The sequence below is a fragment of the Lissotriton vulgaris genome, chromosome 6 (genome assembly GCF_964263255.1).
Source record: "Lissotriton vulgaris chromosome 6, aLisVul1.2, whole genome shotgun sequence".
Classification (NCBI taxonomy): domain Eukaryota; kingdom Metazoa; phylum Chordata; class Amphibia; order Caudata; family Salamandridae; genus Lissotriton; species Lissotriton vulgaris.
In genome coordinates this window covers 1,712,619,746-1,712,638,420 of record NC_141694.1, presented here as the reverse complement: position 1 = coordinate 1,712,638,420, position 18,675 = coordinate 1,712,619,746, and the positions used below count along the sequence as shown (strand labels likewise).

At 48.0% G+C, this 18,675-nt stretch overlaps 1 protein-coding gene across 4 annotated transcripts in view; it reads left to right on the top strand.

Annotated features, from left to right (window-relative positions):
• EPRS1 (glutamyl-prolyl-tRNA synthetase 1) overlaps window positions 1-18,675 on the top strand; it is a 470,400-nt gene that overhangs the window by 346,724 nt on the left and 105,001 nt on the right. For all 4 annotated transcript variants that reach the window (XM_086927918.1, XM_086927917.1, XM_086927914.1 and 1 more), the window contains one exon: window positions 4,586-4,783. In XM_086927918.1, the coding sequence (XP_086784044.1) occupies window positions 4,586-4,783 (198 nt within the window). The remainder of the gene's footprint in view (window positions 1-4,585; window positions 4,784-18,675) is intronic.

Sequence of the window (18,675 nt, the reverse complement as noted above, 5' to 3'; positions counted from 1 at the left end):
ATTTTATGTCGTATTCACATTGTCCATAGGATCTTGGGTTTCATCGCGCTGACTCACGTCACAATTAAACCAATAGGGTTTGCACATGCGGGACTCTCTATGTACAGTGCTGCATATGGGGATCACCCAAAGAAACATCCAAAAATAAAGGAAGAGTGTTTGAAGAAAAAGCCACCTAAAAAGAAACTCATGTGCTTCTTGTAAGCTTGTAACTCTGTAAATGAAATCAAAAAACCAAATGAATCTAATGCTTTCAAGATAAACTGCCCAAAGAGTATAATGCGCACAAGGCAAAAGGCTTACCGATAATTACGAGACAGCCTCCACCTATGTTCTATGCGAAGTCAGAAAAACGTTCCCAAGCTTCCTCATAAGGGTTCAAAAAGCGTTCAGGCTCTGAAGAGCAAAATGCACGTTTATATCAATATGCGAAATCTGCCAATGTAGGCTACTAAATAAGCATAGAGTGAAGCCGCAAGCCAGTTGTGAAACGTTCAATTCTTACCAGTGAACAAACAATTCGATTCTATGCTGATCTGCCCTCCGTGACTGCAACCGCTAGCGATAGTAACCGCTGTAGCCACTTCCGTAAATGAATTCCACTCCGCCTCTCGTGGTCACGTGATAAATGCGAACCTGCCCGCTCCGGTTCAAAAATTGTATTGAAACAAAGACTCTATGTTGATAACTTTATATTACTGGACAAAAATAAAAGAAAAATGTCCCACATTAAACATGCTCGCACTTACGTTTCCCACCAATCTCTACTAAATGAGATTGAAAATGACGTTTCTTTTTAAAACCTGCCTCTTGTGTGTGTCCCATGAAATGGTACTACACGAATATGTGTAAACTCTGCCTGGTTTAATGCTTGGCGGTGAGCTACCCTTATAGATGAATGTGAAGAGGTGCTGAACGTAACAAAAACGGGACATTAAATGTTGATAGTCAGCTATGGAAATCCCCCTCGATTCAATAGGGAGATCCCCATCGTAGTCAAAAAAATAAAAATATCCTATGTGCAGAGGAAAAGATAAAAAGTGATGATAGTGAGTACTCGTACGTGCAAAGCCTTTACAACAGTGATTACTGTATGACATGATAAAATAAACTTTTATCAAAATGCGAAGATTTTTTTAAGATTACAGAAAGCATAACATTTCATACTGGTCGTTGAGACCCCCTGGGCTCATCGTACCCACATTTTTTATCCAAGTGGTTTCCCTCCTAGATAACATGACATGATGGTCTCTACCTGCAACTACATCTACCTTTTCCAAAATAGTGAACCTCAATTGGGGTATGGTGTGCGATGTCCTAATCCAGTGTGAAGCTAAACTGGAAGTAAGGTGTTGGTTGCGAATAGAGCTTTTGTGCTCGATAATGTGTGTTTTCACTTTTCTGGCCGTTCGGCCCACATATACCAAACCGCAAGGGCAGCGAATGGCGTAAATGACCCCAGTAGTATTGCAATCGGACGTATGTTTCAAAGGTATGTTTTGACCTGTGCGAGGGTGTGAAAAGTTCTTGCCCGTGATAACGCTGCCACATTGACCGCAGTTATAGCATTTACGCATACCTTTAAATACTGTTTTCTCCGGTGATGATGATTTTTTTTAGGATTTCCCTCAAGTTTTTAGCACTGTTGTGTGCAAATAGAGGATTACCCTCAAAATAAATTGACGAAGTCAGGTTCCTGAACTATAATTTCCCATCTTTGCCGGATGATTCTCTTGTGTGTGGATTCCTTAAGAACATACACCATGTGTTTATTTGTCGGTTTTTGGACTTTTAGAAGTAATTTTTCCTGTGGTTGCACTTCAACCATTGTTTTGGCATTCGCTAGTGTAGATTCAGGATATCGTGTTCTGTATCGAGATATCTGTTGTTCGATTAACTTGGAGCTTTGGATGGGATCCGAAGTTATTCTCTTAATGCGTGTGAATTGGGAAACTAGTAAATGATCTTTGAATGACTTAGAGTGTGCACTAGAATAGTGTAACGCATTGTTCACATCAGTAGGTTTGCGGTAGACTGTAGTGGAAAACCCCCCTGGGGTTTTGGATATCTGAATGTCCAAAAATTGAATCTGCTGGAGGTTTAATGACATGTGTGAACTTGATTCAAGGGTTTTTTATGTTGAGTTCATCCCATTAGTGTTTCCATTTCACCGTTCCATAGCACTAGTATGTCATCAATGAACCTCAGAAATAGGACTGCTTGTTGTTGCGAATCAGGATGATGTAAGATATGCGTCTCTTCAAAGTACGCCATGAAGGTATTTGTGTAGGAGGGCGCCCCCGGAAACCCCATAGAGATTCCGGTGCGCTGAAGATTAATTTGGATTTCCATTGAAAGTAACTATGGTATAAAGAGAAATGAAGTAATTCCATCAGAAATACCCCATGATCCTGGTCCATGTCTGATTGCAATAGTCGCCACTCAATTGCTTCAAGGCCTTCATTGTGGGCTATAGACGTGTATAACGCCAATACATCGATGGTGCAAAAAATCGTAGATGCGGTGATCAAATGGCGTGCACCTTCTAGTTGTAATAAACAATCAGTAGAATCTTTCACATAAGTGGACCATTGTTGTACCAAAGGTTGTAGATGATAATCAATAAACCGCCCTATAGGTCCATGTATTGATCCGCATCCTGCCACGATGGGACGACATGGTGGATCTGTGGGATGCTTATGAATTTTGGGAAGCATGTATATGTGAGGAATCTGTGGATGAACTGTTTGTAAATATTTTCTGGTGTTGTTGTTAATAAGTCCAACTTCTTCTGCTTTGAGGATCAATTCATCAAGATGTTTTTCAAATTCCAAAGTAGGATAAAGATCGAATGGAATGTATGTGTCCAAATCCTGGAGATGTTCGTTTACCTTCTGTTCGTAAAATGAGGTGTTCATGATTACAAGGACTCCCCCTTTATCGGCCGGTTGAAATGTGATGCTTGTATCTTGCCGGTCCTCGGAAGCTTGTTTCCGGTCCAGGGAAGACATGGCTTGGCAGTTCGGGCTGGACTGTTCCCATGAGGCACAGGGTCAGACTGATTTGCATATAGCCATGTCTGAACTAGGGTGGCAGAGTGGGCTAAGGAACGGTGATGGATTAAACCCAGATCTTTTGACTGGGTGTGAGTGTTTGATTGATTCAGATGCTCCGTCCATCACCACCCCCTTTTGTACCGCTTTTGGCCGCCATTAGTGTGGCTATTTGAATAATGTGATTTCCGTCTTAAGTGGATTTGATGAATATGTAGGAACAAATGATGTGCCCTTGTTGAGAACCTTTAGTTCTTCAGTTGTCAGAATTCTGTCAAAAATGTTCACTACTAAGTTACCCGCTTCGGGTTGCGTTGTGGTCTCCCGGTGTCTGATTTTTTCTAAACGTTTTTTCCCCTCCAGGTTGGTTTTCTTTGTGTGATCGTTTTGTCCGGTGGTAAATGCAAATCCTGACTTTCTCCTAAAAAAGCGAGTTGTGTTCTAGATGTGGCCGCTGTCCTATTGCCACTAACGGCCCCCTCCGAGAATACTCTTGGAGTGGGAGGTCTCTGTAGTGAAAGGTCCTCATCATGCACCACGTTCTCTTCAGAAGATGTGTGAGTTGGTTTTTTAACAAATCTTTAGAAGATTCGTACTCTAAATAACCTTTCACGCGGCCGGCCCCTCGAGGGTTGTAGGCTATACGCTATGTTACAACTCGCTCTCAATGGCTGACACATTTCCTTATGCGGCCGGCCCTGTATAGAGTTGTAGGCTTAATGCTGTGTACAATCGGACTAGTTATTTGTGTTTCTGCTGGAAAATAAAATAGATCTGAAACAAAAAATTGCCATCAGAAATTTAAATTTCATGCTATTATGAAGTGCACAAGAAAACAGTCCACAGTTGTTTGTCCCTTTCATGGTAGTGAAAAGAACAATATTCACAGACCCAACCCCAAGGAAAACAGAAGTGCCAGGAAACCATTCCACATGTATATTTGACAAGTGTACAGTTATATCATTGTTATCCCAGATTCCTCAGCTTTAGAATACCCTAAGGCACCAGACTCTATCCGAAAGTATTAAAACAGCATTCCTCCCATGCATTGGTATATGGTATAGTTCAGCTCCACATTGACTACAGTCTGCCCCGAAAGTAACGATGGAGCTGCATATAAGCGTCCCCCTTGTGCTTCATTATCAGTTCCTTTCGCTCTGCTCTTTCATAGGCAGATCCCAAACGCGTGCACACTTTTTTCTGTTCAGCTCAGGAGTTTTTTCTTTATATTTTGCCACAGTAAGTAGTATGCAAGGGAACAGTCCCCTACTAAAAACTAGTGTGTAAGCCTTGTTGCGACTGTCCCAAGCAAATGTCTGTGACAGACCCACAGAAGTTGTGTGCTTGGTATTTCCTCTGTGCCCAATTAATATTTACATGAACTATCATACTGAAGTTGACTACGGGTGTGTTTGCCTGGTTACATATTTAGACTTGAAATGCTGTTCTGTAAGTGATGTCCATTCACGCTTGATTTAAGTGCTTCATCGCTGAAAACTTTGCTAACTGAATGATGCCTTTATTCTCTCCAGGGAGCAACATCACATCATCTGGGTCAAAACTTTTCGAAAATGTTTGAAATCGTTTTTGAAGATCCCAAGACACCAGGTGAAAAACAGTACGCCTACCAGAATTCTTGGGGCCTCACAACTCGGACAATTGGCGTAGTGACCATGGTGCATGGAGACAATATGGGCCTTGTTTTACCACCAAGAGTGGCTTCTGTCCAGGTATATGCAATGTTGTCACATTTTCTTTATCTCATTTGTCTTAGAAGCAAGTTGGTACACAGATGTGTTCTATTTTAGGCATGTTAAAGGGGCTATGGGGCAGCACATCCATATTTTGTACTTGATTTTTGGAATCGGTCTCTATGGATGGTCGTTTCCGTTTCTTGATGCTTTTCTTTATATTTTAATGAAATCCCAGTACTAGAAGACCACCAAACATTATAGAATGCAGCTTTGAGTTTTTATGATCCACGTTTTAATATGGCTCTCCTGTTACCACTATAATGTGTAATATCGCTGCTTCTGGAAAATCCACTGTCACGTTATGGGGCAAATGTACTTGTCTTAATTTTAGCTTTAGTTTTTCCAAAGCAGAACATTTGACAGAGTTAAAAGGTTTCAATGTGTGGTAGCATTTTGGCAGCATAGCCTTGAGTAGCACAATGGATTTTCTATGTACAGTGTACTAATTAAGAAGGCCTTGTGTGACAAAAGGAGGGTATTTTACCTCCCATCATTCACGGACATATCTGCAGAAGGCCTATTCTATATTTGCAAATGTATGCGTTATAAAGGGATTCTAGAGTGTGGTACAACATGGTGGCCTCCCTTGCTCTGGGCTGGTGATCCCCATCACTGACATCCCAGCCTGGATATAGTCTCTTTGTTCCTTTCTCTGAAACACATTTACCTGGAAAGTGTGCAAGGGCTCCAATCTAATCCCTTTTTTCTAGGTGTAGGGTTATCATGTGTGGATGAAACTAGCCCATCCCGTTTTTTTTTTGTTTGTGTTGTGGCCTTCTATCTTGGCAACATGAACAGAGAGCCACCAAAAGGAGGAGAATACTAATTCAGCTCTCGAAATATCATCTGGTGTTACTTTGTAAATCCAGTGATTTAGTAGGTCTGGAAAATAGAACGATGATAGCTCGTGCTGCAGTTGGATCAAAGATTGGCTGCAGGAATGCATTGTTAATGTTAAGAAGCAGCAAGGTTTGCAAAATCTTTCAACAAGAGCCATGCTTAATTTACCAAGTAGTGCTCCTGTTTTTTATTTATGCAGCACAAATCTTTTCTGGAATCACATGATGGGCATTGTTTCGCCATCTAGAGGTTGGGTCCGGAATTCTTCTGTTAATATTATTTTTTACTCTGCTGGGTGGAGTAAACCATTTGGTGTCCTAGGTCCACCCCCACACCCAAGATGTCGTACGCCTGCACCAGAAGCCCATTTGTTTGGTCACCATCTTCAAGTTCTTTTTGCACCATTGGGTCTGGAAGCAGAGTGATAATGCTAAAGATTTTCAAAGAAGACTATGCCTTTTTACCATGTTTTTGGAGCAAGAATAACAAAGAACTGAAAGAACACCTTCCAATATAACGATGACGTTGAATCAAGGCAGTTTTCCACCAACAAAACACAACTGTTGAAATCCGCATTGACCACGAGGGTCAGAGAGTGAAGGCAGAGGATTGAGCATACATCTTTTAGGTTTTGCCCACAGTGTCACCATAAGTATGCCCAGAAGGACATGCGAGAGGTCTGCAACCTGTGTCTACTGAAATACCATTAACACAGAATTGTATTACGTGTGCAGAGTTCCAGCCCAAGAAGCTGAAAGCAAAGGAGAAACAAAGGTGGGCACACCATGCGATTGTGTAGTTTAAGACATCCCAGCTTTGGACCAGGCGCCTTAAGCAGGAAGAGAACCTCGAGGACACTGAGTTGTAACAAATGTAAATGTAAATGTATGAAGCTTATATAGCGCATGACTTACCCTGGGGCATCTCCGCGCTTGCTTAGGGAACCCGCCTGGTATTCCCCTGTGAGATAACCCTGGCAGGGTATCCACAAGGTGAAAGCCAGGCATCCCACCGCGAGGGGCCGATGAGAAGAATATGAGAAGAGAATATGAGAAGAGAAGAATATGAGAGAGAGAAAGTAGTCAAGATGGAGAACGAGGAACTGAATAAATTGTCGAAGGAAGAACAGAAAAACTTAAGTTAACACAGGGATGCTCTGACACTCAACCAAGACTCTGAGTATAAACAGAAGGCTGCCTGACACCAAAACCTACGGTGATCGAGGGACTGTTGAACCATAGAGAGCCATATGCGTGTAAGTTGAAAGGCACCATTGTCTTGACTCTTTGAACTGGCCTTGATGTCAAAAACTGATCGAGATTGCAAGAAAGAAAAAGAAACTTGAGGGAAGGAAGCCTCGGTGTCAATAATAAAGGCTTCGATGTTTGACCTTGACCAAAAAACTCTTGATATCAAGAGGAAGAGATAGGCTTGTAGCCGAAATGGAGGTGATCAGGAGAAAAAAATATTTTAAGAAATCCCTGAAAGAATTCAGAATCCCTCTGAAACCTCATGAAATGAAGTGGTAGAAATGAAATTACCAACAACTGTAGAAACACAGGAAGAAGTGGAGGAGGATATCTTTTTGAGGAGGAACAATGCCGATTCGACAAGGGTTTGCTCCTAGACTCAGAGAAGGAGGTGTGGCTGGATGTGGAGACATACACTCCTGAGGAGGGAGTGGACATATATCCAACCAGAGCATCTGCGCCAGATGGATTTTCTATGTACAGTGTGCTAATTAAGAAGGCCTTGTGTGACTTGATAAATCACACTTAAGGGTTGTATTCCACCCCGCTACGTGGTGCAGAAGCGATGCAACTCTTTGATAAATATGGCCCTCTGTGTATATTCTGGCACTAAAGGTGGACAACACCCTCAGATCAGTTCTAGATTGGCGCACCTTAAACAAGTTCACAAAGAGGCACACATTCAAGATGGTAACATTTGCAAGAAGTCAGACCATGCCTGCAGCATGGGGACTACATGGCAAGAGGTGCCCCTTGAATCCCTACCAACCTGGTGTGGTCTCTGACTGACTGTAGGCAGCCAGCCATCACCAGACAGGTTCCTGGACTCCTTGGTGGAGAGCCCCTGCTCTCTGTGACCAGAAACCATGCACAGGTGTCATTCCTCCTCCCCAAGATGGGCAAGTGCTTGAAGAGGGAAGATTCACGGCCTTCCGCCTTTATAATGCAACCCCCCATCCTCTGATGCTAGCAGCAAATGGCAGCCCCTGGTTTAATCCTCCACTTTAGGCGGGTTAACGGGCGGGAAAATAACAAAAGATAGGTGCCCATTTCTGCCAACCCCACCCCTAAGGTGGGGTAAGTGAGGTGAATCCTAGCTTTCAGTCCCCGCCGTCATGAAAATTAGGGGACCCCTCCAATTAGTGGTAGGTATATGTCCTCTCAGACAGGAGGGTGGCATAATAGAGGGTGTAGTCACCCCAGGTAAGAATCCCATTGGTCCTACCTGCTACTCCCCTAAAATGCCTCCTAAGTTTAGTACCTGAAAGAGACACGTTAGTGATAGATTCCTTACCATAGAATATCCGCAGGCGTCAGACTGGATCCGTAAAGTTTTGCTTAGCAGTACCCGTGTGCGTCAGTAGGTGGCGTCCTGCGGCTCCGGGTCCGTCACTAGTTTCGTCAGCGCCGAGATGACATCACGGAGGGTACTTAGGTGCCACCCATGCCCGCTGGCGCCAGTTCTTTCTTTTTCCACACCAGCAAGCGCAGATCCAGATTGAGCACGTACCTGTGCCACGAGGTGCAGCACCGCTGGCTCCGGCCCCAGCGCCGCCCTCGTCTCCACCTCCGGCTCCATTTGTCCCACCCCTGTCCCGGACTAATTTTGTTCCGACATGGGACCCGAATTGTGAGGCAGCTCCGGCATGGCCCCGGCCGGTGCCGTTTTCGGTGCCGTTCCTGACGCCGTTCATCCTTTCTCCGGCGCCGCCTATGCCTCCGTGAAGATTGAGCACGTACCTGTGCCACGAGGTGCAGCACCGCCGGCTCCGGCCCGGTCGTCGCCCTCGTCTCCACCCCCGGCTCTGTTTATCCCACCCCTGTCCCGGATCATTTTGTTCCGACATGGGACCCGAATTGTGAGGCAGCTCCGGCATGGCCCCGGCCGGTGCCATTTTCGGTGCCGTTCCTGACGCCGTTCATCCCTTCTCCGGCGCCGCCTATGCCTCCGTGACCGGCCCCCTCCACGCCAGAGGTGGACGATGACTGGGACGGGTCTGAGGACCCCCTTGCCTGGCAATGTGACTGAGCAAGATGGGGTGGACGACCTGGGAGACGTGGTCGAACTTGACATTTATTCGGACCCAGGGTTTGCCTCTCCTCCGCCTACTATGGAGAAGGGTGCTTCCTACACTGTGGTGCTGCGTCGGGCTGCGGAGGCCCTTAATCTCGACCTCCCTACAGTGGCCCTCAAAACCAACCTCCTCACGGAAGTACTCCAGACAGCGTCTACATCATCGGAGCCGCTGCTTCCTTTCAATGAGGCCTTTACCGAAGTCCTCTTGGGCACATGGTTGCCGCCGGCCAAGGGGGTGCCGGTGGATAAAAATGTCGCCAGGCGTCACCGCCCAGCACCTGGTGATCCCACCTTTCTGACCACTCACCCTACGCCTGAGAGCCTGGTCATTCTTGACGTTGCAGAGTGCGTTTCCCACGGCTCCGCCGGATAAGGACTCTAAACTGCTGGAGCAGTTTGGCAAGAGGTTGTTCTCCTCTGCCAGCTTAGGGCTGCGGTCGGTTAACACCGCCTGCTTGTTGGGCCATTACTCCCACGCAGTGTGGGATTCCGTGGCTCATGTCTTGCCTCAGTGTTCTGAGGAGGTCGAGGCTGTCCTTTCCCAAGCGATTGCTGAAGGTAAGGATGCGGCTAAGTTTGCCATCAGGTGTGGTTTGGACACCACTGATTCGTTGGGCAGGGAAATTTCCACAACTGTGGCGTTGCGGTGCCACGCCTGGTTGCGTTCATCTGGGTTCTCGTCCGATGTCCAGGGCTCGCTCATAGACATGCCCTTTGATGGCTCCCGCCTCTTTGGCAAAAAGGCTGACAGTGACTTTGGAGCGCTTTTTATTTTTTACTTTTATTTTTCCCATTTTTGCGAAAGAACAAAAAAGAGTGGCCACCATGGCACAGTCCGCAACAATATGAACGAATAATCATGTACAATAGGTCGATCATGATACAGAGTTATGTGCAATATTACATAGAAAGAGGCATAATATGGCATTGTCAAGGGTACAGCATCATCCCGAAATGTCCAAGATCATAAGAATGTACAATACAGTGGAAATAATGAGAGCCACCAATCAACAGAAATAACAGGCCGTCATGATGAAAACGCTTTCATTTCGGCAGGATATACAAAAACAATATAGAATTCCAGCCCCTTCAACACACAGAGATTTAACCAACACCTGTGGGCACAAGTCTGTTAGACAGTGGAGACTCCTGCTATGCTCGTTGTCCAGCTATGCACGTACGATATGGCCCCCAAATATCTGTAGAACGGGAAGCACTGGGGACCAGGGTGGAGTACTCCTCACTGTTTACATTGCAATAAGCAAGACTACGGAGCCATGCCTGTGAAGTGGGAGCCCTCTTGCTTCCCCATGACAGTGCAATTTCGCGCTTAGCCAAGAGGAAGCCTAGGGCCGCCAATTTCCTGATCTTTTTGGGGAAGTTAGCAGCATACCCTAACAATGCAATCTCTGGAATAGGCTGCAGCTGCATGGCAAGGATTTCTCCTAATGTAAGATGTATCGAGGTCCAGTATCTTAGGGCAGGTCCAAGCTAAGTGGGCGAAGTCCGTAAAGGGGGCTAGACATTTAGGACAGTGATGAGGCCTAGTATGGTCTATCCTGGGCAGGTGTATGATGCATTCTGTAAAGAAATTTGATGTGGAACAATTTGTGTCTGCTATTTAGAGAAACTTCCTTAGTGGCTCTACAACACCACTCCCATTGATCATCAGTAATGGGTCCACCCACGTCAGCTTCCCAAGCTTCTCTCACCCTGGAGTCAGACACCGGTCGGAGGAACGCCACATATTTTGTATAGTTTAGACACCAAGTGCGCGCTAGTAGGGTTGTGCAATAGTACTGTTAGTGGGGGAGTAGGTTCAGGTGCCATTGGAAATGAAGGAAATGTGGCGCGTAGCATTGAATGTATGCGTTTTAGCACAAAGGTGTCCATAAAAGAACGATCAGGAAAGCGGGCGTCCTCAGACACAGAAAACACATGACCGTCTGGAAATAGATCCCCGACCGTTTGTATACCAAACTTCCTCAATGTGCGCTGGACTAGAACTTCTCCTGTGATTGGTAACCAAGAGGGATTGTGGAGGGGTAAAAACGGAGAATAAAGTCGCTCCAGACCAAGCAACCTGCACAGCCTATCCCATGCCCAGCAAGTGGTGTAAACTGTTTGAATATTATGGGGGTTCCGGGGGAAACTAGTAGGTAGGACAGTGGAAAATGGATGAGGGAGTACACGGTTGGCCTCTGGTTTAGAGTACTAGATTTGAGCATCTGGATGAAACCAGACGTGAGCGTAACAGCACTGTGCTATTAAATAATATAAACGGAAATCAGGGACTCCAAACCCTCCTTTCTCGTACGGAAGCACCATCTCCTGCCATCAGACCAGAGGAGTCTTGTCCGCCCAGACAAGGTGCAACAGCAACGACTGCAACTGTTTAAAAAAAGTGTTGGTGAGGGGGATTGGGATGTTGTTAAACAAATATAAAAAGCGAGGAAGGACGATCATTTTAATGATTGCCACTACACCGGCCATAGACAACGGTAGGCGCAGCAATTTCGAAATCTGCAAGTCCAGATCTCCAACAGCCCTGCCATAGTTCAGTCTAATCATGGTGTCCGTATCCAGATGAATAAAGCTCCCGAGGTATTTCACTGCGTCGCTGCACCATGTTAGTGGAAACGCACAAGGCCAGACAACAGTGCCAGCATTAAGGGGGAAGATAAACGACTTATGCCAATTAATGCAGAGACCGGAGAATTTACCAAATCTAATGATTTCAAGGATAAGGGGTTCCAGGTTGGCTCAAGGGTTCTGAACATACAGCACAGTATCGTCCGCATAAAGTGAAACCAGAAGGGGGCCTGTGCGGAACTGAAGTCTGCGGTGTAAGTGCTTTTCTGTGAAATGACGGACTAAAGGGTCCATAGCTAATAGTAACTGGGAGAGCGGGCAGCCCTGCCTGGTGCCGCGCGATAGTGCGAAGGGCTCAGAGAGAGTGCCTTTTAAGCGTAGTCTGGCAGTGGGCCTAGTGTATAACGGAGCCACAGTAGATACAAAACATTCCGGAATACCCATGCATCTCATAATCGACAAAAAGAAGGGCCATTCCAGGGAGTCAAACGCTTTTTCAGCATCCAACAAGATGGCGGCCACCGGAGTATCAGGGTCACATCTGTGCAGCACAGCAAACGGGGTACGCAGATTGAGTGAGGTGGACCTATGCAGGACAAAACCTGATTGCGCCGAAGCAATAATGGATTCCATCAGTAACGACAGTCGTATGGCGATGACTTCAGCCAAAATGTTATAGTCTGAGTTTAAAAGCGATAGCGGCCGGTAGGAGCTACAGAGAACAGGGTCTTTTCCGGGCTTGAAGAAGAATTACCGCTTCTCTAAACGTAGGGGGGGAGCGTGCCCGTCTCAAGGGATTCCGCATAAACCTCAATCAATCTGAGGACCAGAATATCCTTGTACTCCTTGTAAAAATCGGCTGAGAAGCCATCCAGTCCCGAGCCACAAAGTTCGTCAATGGCTTCAATAATTCTATCGGGTGAAATAGGGACAGCAAGGAAGTCCTGCATATATCTTTCAAGGTAGACCATTGCTATTTCAGATAAATATTCCCCCTGTTCCTGCAGGCTTCCACCAAGTCTGGAAGTGTACAGTGTTTTATAGTAGTCTAGGAATTGATCACGGATGTCAGTGGAGGTGTACAGCAAAGTATCCTGCGGTCCTGTAATTGTGGTGATATATGCATAATCTCGTGGTAAGGTATGTGCCAAAATTCTTCCAGGCCGCTCACCCTCGCCGTAACGCCGCGCAGAGTGTTGTTTAGTAAGGAAAAGCATTTCATGATCTGCCGCTTCTCTAATTTCAAGCAGCAGCAATAGGCGTTTTGCCTCTTCCGCAGCAGAGGATGATGCAATCAGATCACGATCCAACGCAACAATCTCACCCTCCACCCGGTCCAGAGTCGAGCGAAGATCCCGCAGCACCCGGCGTGATTGGAGATGCACACCCCTCTGATGTAGGCCTTAAACCCCTCCCAAAGGACGGACCAGGAATCCACCGACCCAGTATTGAGTTCAAAATAATCCTTGATTACATCTCTCAACTCCTCGTGAAAGACTTGGTCCAGCACCGTGCTCCGGTGGAAACCCCATTGCCGCTCATTTCCACCCGGTCTAGGAATGTTCCGCCGTAGAACGACAGGAGAGTGATCGGACAGGGTACGGGGAAGGGTAAGTACATCGTCCAGCCATCCAGTCACACCCGGAGAAACCAACCAATAGTCAATTCTGGTCCACGTACCATGATACCCCGAATAATGTGTGAAGTCTGGGAGGGGGGAGTGTAAGTGTCTTTCGACATCAATTAAGGAGAAGTGCGTGCATATATCTCTGAGGGATTGCCGGGAACGGGGTTTGGTATCAGGCGAGAGAGAGGTGCTATCTTTGGTCGGACTTAAAAATAAATGTAAATCCCCCCCCCCCCCCCCCTCCCCCCCTCCCAAAATTAAAAGCCGGTGTCAAACAACAAAGGTTTGATCTGGAGGTCATCAAAGAAGGATGGGGAATCAGAATTAGGACCATAAATTCCTACAAGCGAAACCGTGTGTCCCATCAACGACCCTGAAACGATTAATATGCGTCCCTCAGGATCCACAATGGTTTTATGTAACGCAAACTGGATACGTTTATGTATTAAAATTGCCACTCCTCTAGCGTAGCGACTAAAGTTAGAGAAATATCTATGAGATCCCCAATTCAAAGCCAGAGGGGTGTGATCCTTTCCAGCAAGGTGTGTTTCCTGAAGAAACACTATGTCTATGTGATGTCTGGAAATATATTTCAAAACCTGTCTACGTTTTCTGGTGTTATTTAAACCCCTGACATTCCATGACATTAAAGAAAACCCAGAAGGACAGGGCTGCCGTCCTAGGTTAACCATAAAAAGTGTAGTTTTGTGTTAGCTGTAGGAGATGTAAACGTGTTTCGCTGCCCACTAGTGCCACAATGCATACTTACGCAAAAAACATAAGAACTGAACATAAGAACCAACCCCCACCCAGCCTCTGAGGACCCCACCAGAGGCAATCCCAGTCTAGCAATACAAAACATTTGTATAATAAATCAAGGATACAGATTGAAAATCCAACAACCGCAATAAGCTGCAAGAACAAAGCAACTAAAGACATAGTGGTATACACCTTAGGGCATGGCAACGCCATGCCAACAGGGCAATTAAAGGATAGATCGGTTAATTTTTAAGAGCCAATCAAACAAAACAGATGAAATGTGACAAATGTACCATCAATAAGCAAATTGAATAGCGAACCCGTCAGCCAGACCCTGGTTGGGAGAAGAGTTCAACGCTGCCCTGCAAGCCATCTCGCGGAGGAGGGGACCGGGCAGGCGCAGCTGGGGATCTGGAAGAGTTCTTTTTGTAGTTGTGATAGAATTCCTGAGCCTCCATAGGAGTGTCAAAAATGCGCAATTTGCCATCAATGTCAACCCTCAGCCTCGCCGGATACAACATTCCATATCGTAGCCCTAAATTCCTCCGGGCCGTCTTGACCCCCTGGAACTTCCGCCTGGCCTCTTGAACCACGATGGTAAAGTCAGGAAAGAAGGTCAATTTATTGCCCTGCCATTGGACATCTCCCATGTCACGGGCTGATCTCAAAGCAGTATCTCTGTCCCTAAAGTTCAGGAGCCTAGCAATGATGGGTCTGGGGGGAGGCCCGGGCGAGGACGGGGGCCCAAGGATCTATGAGCACGTTCAACAAGAAAGCTCTGTGTGAAGGTCTCCCTGCCAAATAGGTCCGCCAGTAGTTGCTCCACAAAGGTGTCCATCCGTCCGGTAGCCGTCGTCTCCAACGCCAAGTATGCGAATGTTACGGCGGCTACGCGATTCCAAGTCCTCATTTTTGAAAGCAACTGCCTTAAGAATCTTCTCCACCAGTCCCAATCTTTTCAGCGATGTTAAGGCACTAACTTCAATGTCCGAAACCCTCGCCTCTACGACATCCAGACGACGGTCGTGCATTTGAATTTTGGTGCCCATGTCCGCCAGCTTCTTATCCAGGTCATCAAAACGGCTATCTAGCGCCTTGAAACCGGCCCTCATCTCCGCCAACATGGAGGATGCAAGGGAGGCAGGATCTCCAGGTGCCTCAGGGCCCGAAGCCGCCCCAGACATGACAGGAGGGGCATCTAAAGCCGGAGAGGTGGATTTTTCAAATGGCAATTTACTTTGTTTAGGGTCTTTCTTTCCCATCACAGAAGGCACCGCAGAAGGTGCGGAATGAGGCGGCACCAACGGCACCACAACCACAGAGGCCAAAGGATGGAAGATGACTGCCAACTGTACACCTAGAGGATGCCCTTCATCTAATTCAGGGAGCAGCAGCTGCTACAGAACAGAGTCCAGGATAGTAGCAAGGGGGGGGTCAGAGCCCGCGGCACCCAGGGGGGTTATACCGGGGACCACCCACTAGCCCGCCACACTCCACGCCGACTACCGCAAATCTAGGCCCCGGCGCAGACACGCCCACAGGCCCTTCGAGGCCCGAGGGCACCGCACCTGAAATGGGGCTTGGAGCAGGTCACAGCGGGGGAGACGGAGGGGTGTGGGCGGGGGTGTAAGGCCCGCAGTGCAGGGTGTAACGGGAGTGCAGGACGATGCCAGCCGTACTCACCGCACCCGACTCCGATCGCCTCTCGTTCGGAGACTGGCTCCGAGCCGCAGTGTGTCTATGCGCAGATCCGAGGTCTCCTGTAGCGGGGAGTTCCGGGTCCACCCAATTAAACACCGACTAGTGTCTTAGTCTTCTGGGGCAGAAAGTGCTTATTTGCAGTTATTTTTAGGCTCCTGCATGGGAAAAAAGATAAATTTATCGCGCCCCGCCGGCGGAGCTTCAGTCAGACACGGCCATCTGGGTCGTATCCGTGTCCCCGCATTGGAGCGCTTTAAGGACTCACGGGCCACGGCCATGTCCTTGGGTCTTCCTACAAAGAACCTTGCCACTCCTAGCTTTCGTTCCTTTTGTGGCAAGGGCAGAGGCACCCAGGCGTGCTCCTCCAGCAAGCCTATGCAGAACCAGCTGCAGCTCGGCCATGGCTTTCGCAGAGGTGGGTCTGGAAACCAGCGTGCGGGTCAGTCTACCTCTACCCCGCTGCTTCCACCTCTAAGCCTTCCTAATCCGAGCATCAGGGAGCACCCCACGCCAGTGGGTGGCAGGGTCTGCCACCACCTCCACCACTGGCAAGAAATTGCATCGGACAAATGGGTGTTGCAGATAAACTGCCAGGGTTACTCCCTTCCCTTTCAGTCCTCACCTCCAGCCATGCCAGTTTGATGCCACCTCTTGTCGGGGGAATCAATTGGCTCTTCTCTGACAGGTAGTCACAGCCCTTTTCAGTTTGCTGTGCTCCCCTTCAGACTTACCAGGGCCCCTCGGGTGTTCACGAAGGTGATGGCCGGTGGTCGCAGCTCATCTGCACAGGTCCGGGTTGTCAGTCTTCCCCTACCTCGACGACTGGTTGTTGAATGCGGGCTCGCCCCAGGCAGTCGTCAACCACCTCCAGACTACGGCCGACCTCCTGCACTTGCTGGGGTTCTCCATCAACGGTCCGAAGTCGCACCTGAGTCCCTCTCAGAAGCTCCCCTTCATTGGAGTGGTTCTGGATTCAACGCTGTTTCGGATTTATCCTCCCGAGCAGCGAGTCCGGGATATTCAGGCTATGATTACGATCTTTCAGCCTCTGTCCCCGGTTTTGGTCCGGATGACCGTCTGGCTTCTGGGCCTGATGGCCTCCTGCATCCTCCTGGTGACACATGTCAGATGGCGTATGCGGGCTCTGCAATGGGACCTGGAGTTCCAGTGGGCGCTGCATCAGGGCAACCTGTCTGATCATGTTCAGATTTTGGAGGGCACTGCAGAACCATTGCAGTGGTGGCTCACGAATCACGATTGGGTCAATGGCAGATCCCTCTCCCTTCCCCAAACTGAGCACACTGTGGTGACGGATGTTGTGAGAAGGTGGCCTGATATGCAGTGCTCACTATTCTAGTGAACACTATGTATCAGTCCAGCAACCCTTATTGATGATTGGTTGTAAGTCAACCTTATAGACCAGCTATCCTAGTAGCGTGGATACGAGCAGTCTAAGGCTAAAGACTCGAGAGGGCGTGTTAAGCCAGCTGTTATACCACACATATACCCCTTGAATACCCAGTGAAAGGACACCACACAAGTGTTATGAAAATAAACAGTTATTTATTAAGAATCACAACAGCCCTGTACTCTTTATGAGGACAGGGTACTAAGCACAAACCAAAACTCTTACAAAAATACTTAAGTTAGCACAGTATATACAAATGCCCGAGGGGCACGGAAAACCATATACTCTGAAAGTGGAATGTGAAATTACTAGCAGGTAAGTACAGTACTAATAGCTTTTGGAATCGCTAGGACTTGACTAGGGAATCGTTAGATTACTTCTAGGAGGCCTAGGGGACTCGGGTGCAGTGTGTGCACTCTCACGCGAGATGCGGACAAAAGTCTATGGTAGCTAGAAATTGCAAAGTTAGTGTTCTCGGGCGAACCCGACCTGGTAGGGAGAAAACGACAGTGGGTCCTGACCCTTGGATAGTGAGGCTATGCTGGGGCACCGAAATGCCGAAGTTACCTAGCCCAGGGGCTGCAGCTGCATAGGTCTGAAAAGACGTCGGGAATCCTCGTAGACGGACCAGGAGCCGGAAGAAAAGATGCTGGCCGGTGACCAGTGAAGAGAGTTCAGTTGGATCCAAGCCTGGATCTTGAAGATAGATGACACCTGAAAGCAGAGGGGACCAAGTTCGAGACTACTAGCCAGTAGTCAGTGGGCACCAGGAGGGCACCGGATGGTAGCCACCTCGACTAGGTGAGTGGGTGACGCTGTACTCGAAGATCTCACGGACCAGGAGGCGTTGTCGGCGACCAGGATGGAGGATCGAGCTGTCCCACGAAGATAGAAGCTGTCGGCGTCGCTGGACCCAGGATGGGGCAACAAAGCCTTGGCAAATTCAAGCCCACGCGGTGGACCTAAAATGGCGTCTGGAGTGGACCAGGAGGGTCCGGGGTGCCTCTCTTGAAGAAGGAAGCAAGGGCCAGCCTGGAGCAACCAGACCAGCAGCAGAGATGTCGTCGGGCGTCGTTCAGAAGGCCACAAGCCAGCCGGCTAGTAGCCAAACAACGCGGTGCACAGCAAACAGCAGAAGGGCCCCACGCAGATCGTGGAGATGCAGGGAGGCTGACCTTGGGTGCTGGAGCTGCGCAGGGTCGGGGCTTCTCGGACCCCAAAGCACTCACCAGTGGAGGACACGGTGGGTTCGCAGGAAAGATGTCGTGCAGTCTTGGCGATCGTCGGTCCCTCGAGGTCTCGTCGCACTCACGGTTCTCAGCTTTGCTGTAGAGGTGAGTAGAGGTCAGAGGTGCCAGGGAAGCCGGGTCTCGTCGAGCTGGGTCGTCGGATTCTTGAAGAAGGACTTGCAGCAGACCGCAGTGTTTCTTAGGATGGTGCCCGCTTGATGCAGGGTGACTACTCCTTAGCCACAAGGGAGAATCTTAATGAAGAAATCGTGAAGTCCTTTCGAAGAAAGTCGTATCTTGATTCCAAAGATGATCTAATTTGAACAGGGGGCCCGCTCCTATCTTTATACTAACAAGCATTTACAATGCAATGGTTTCGCCTTTG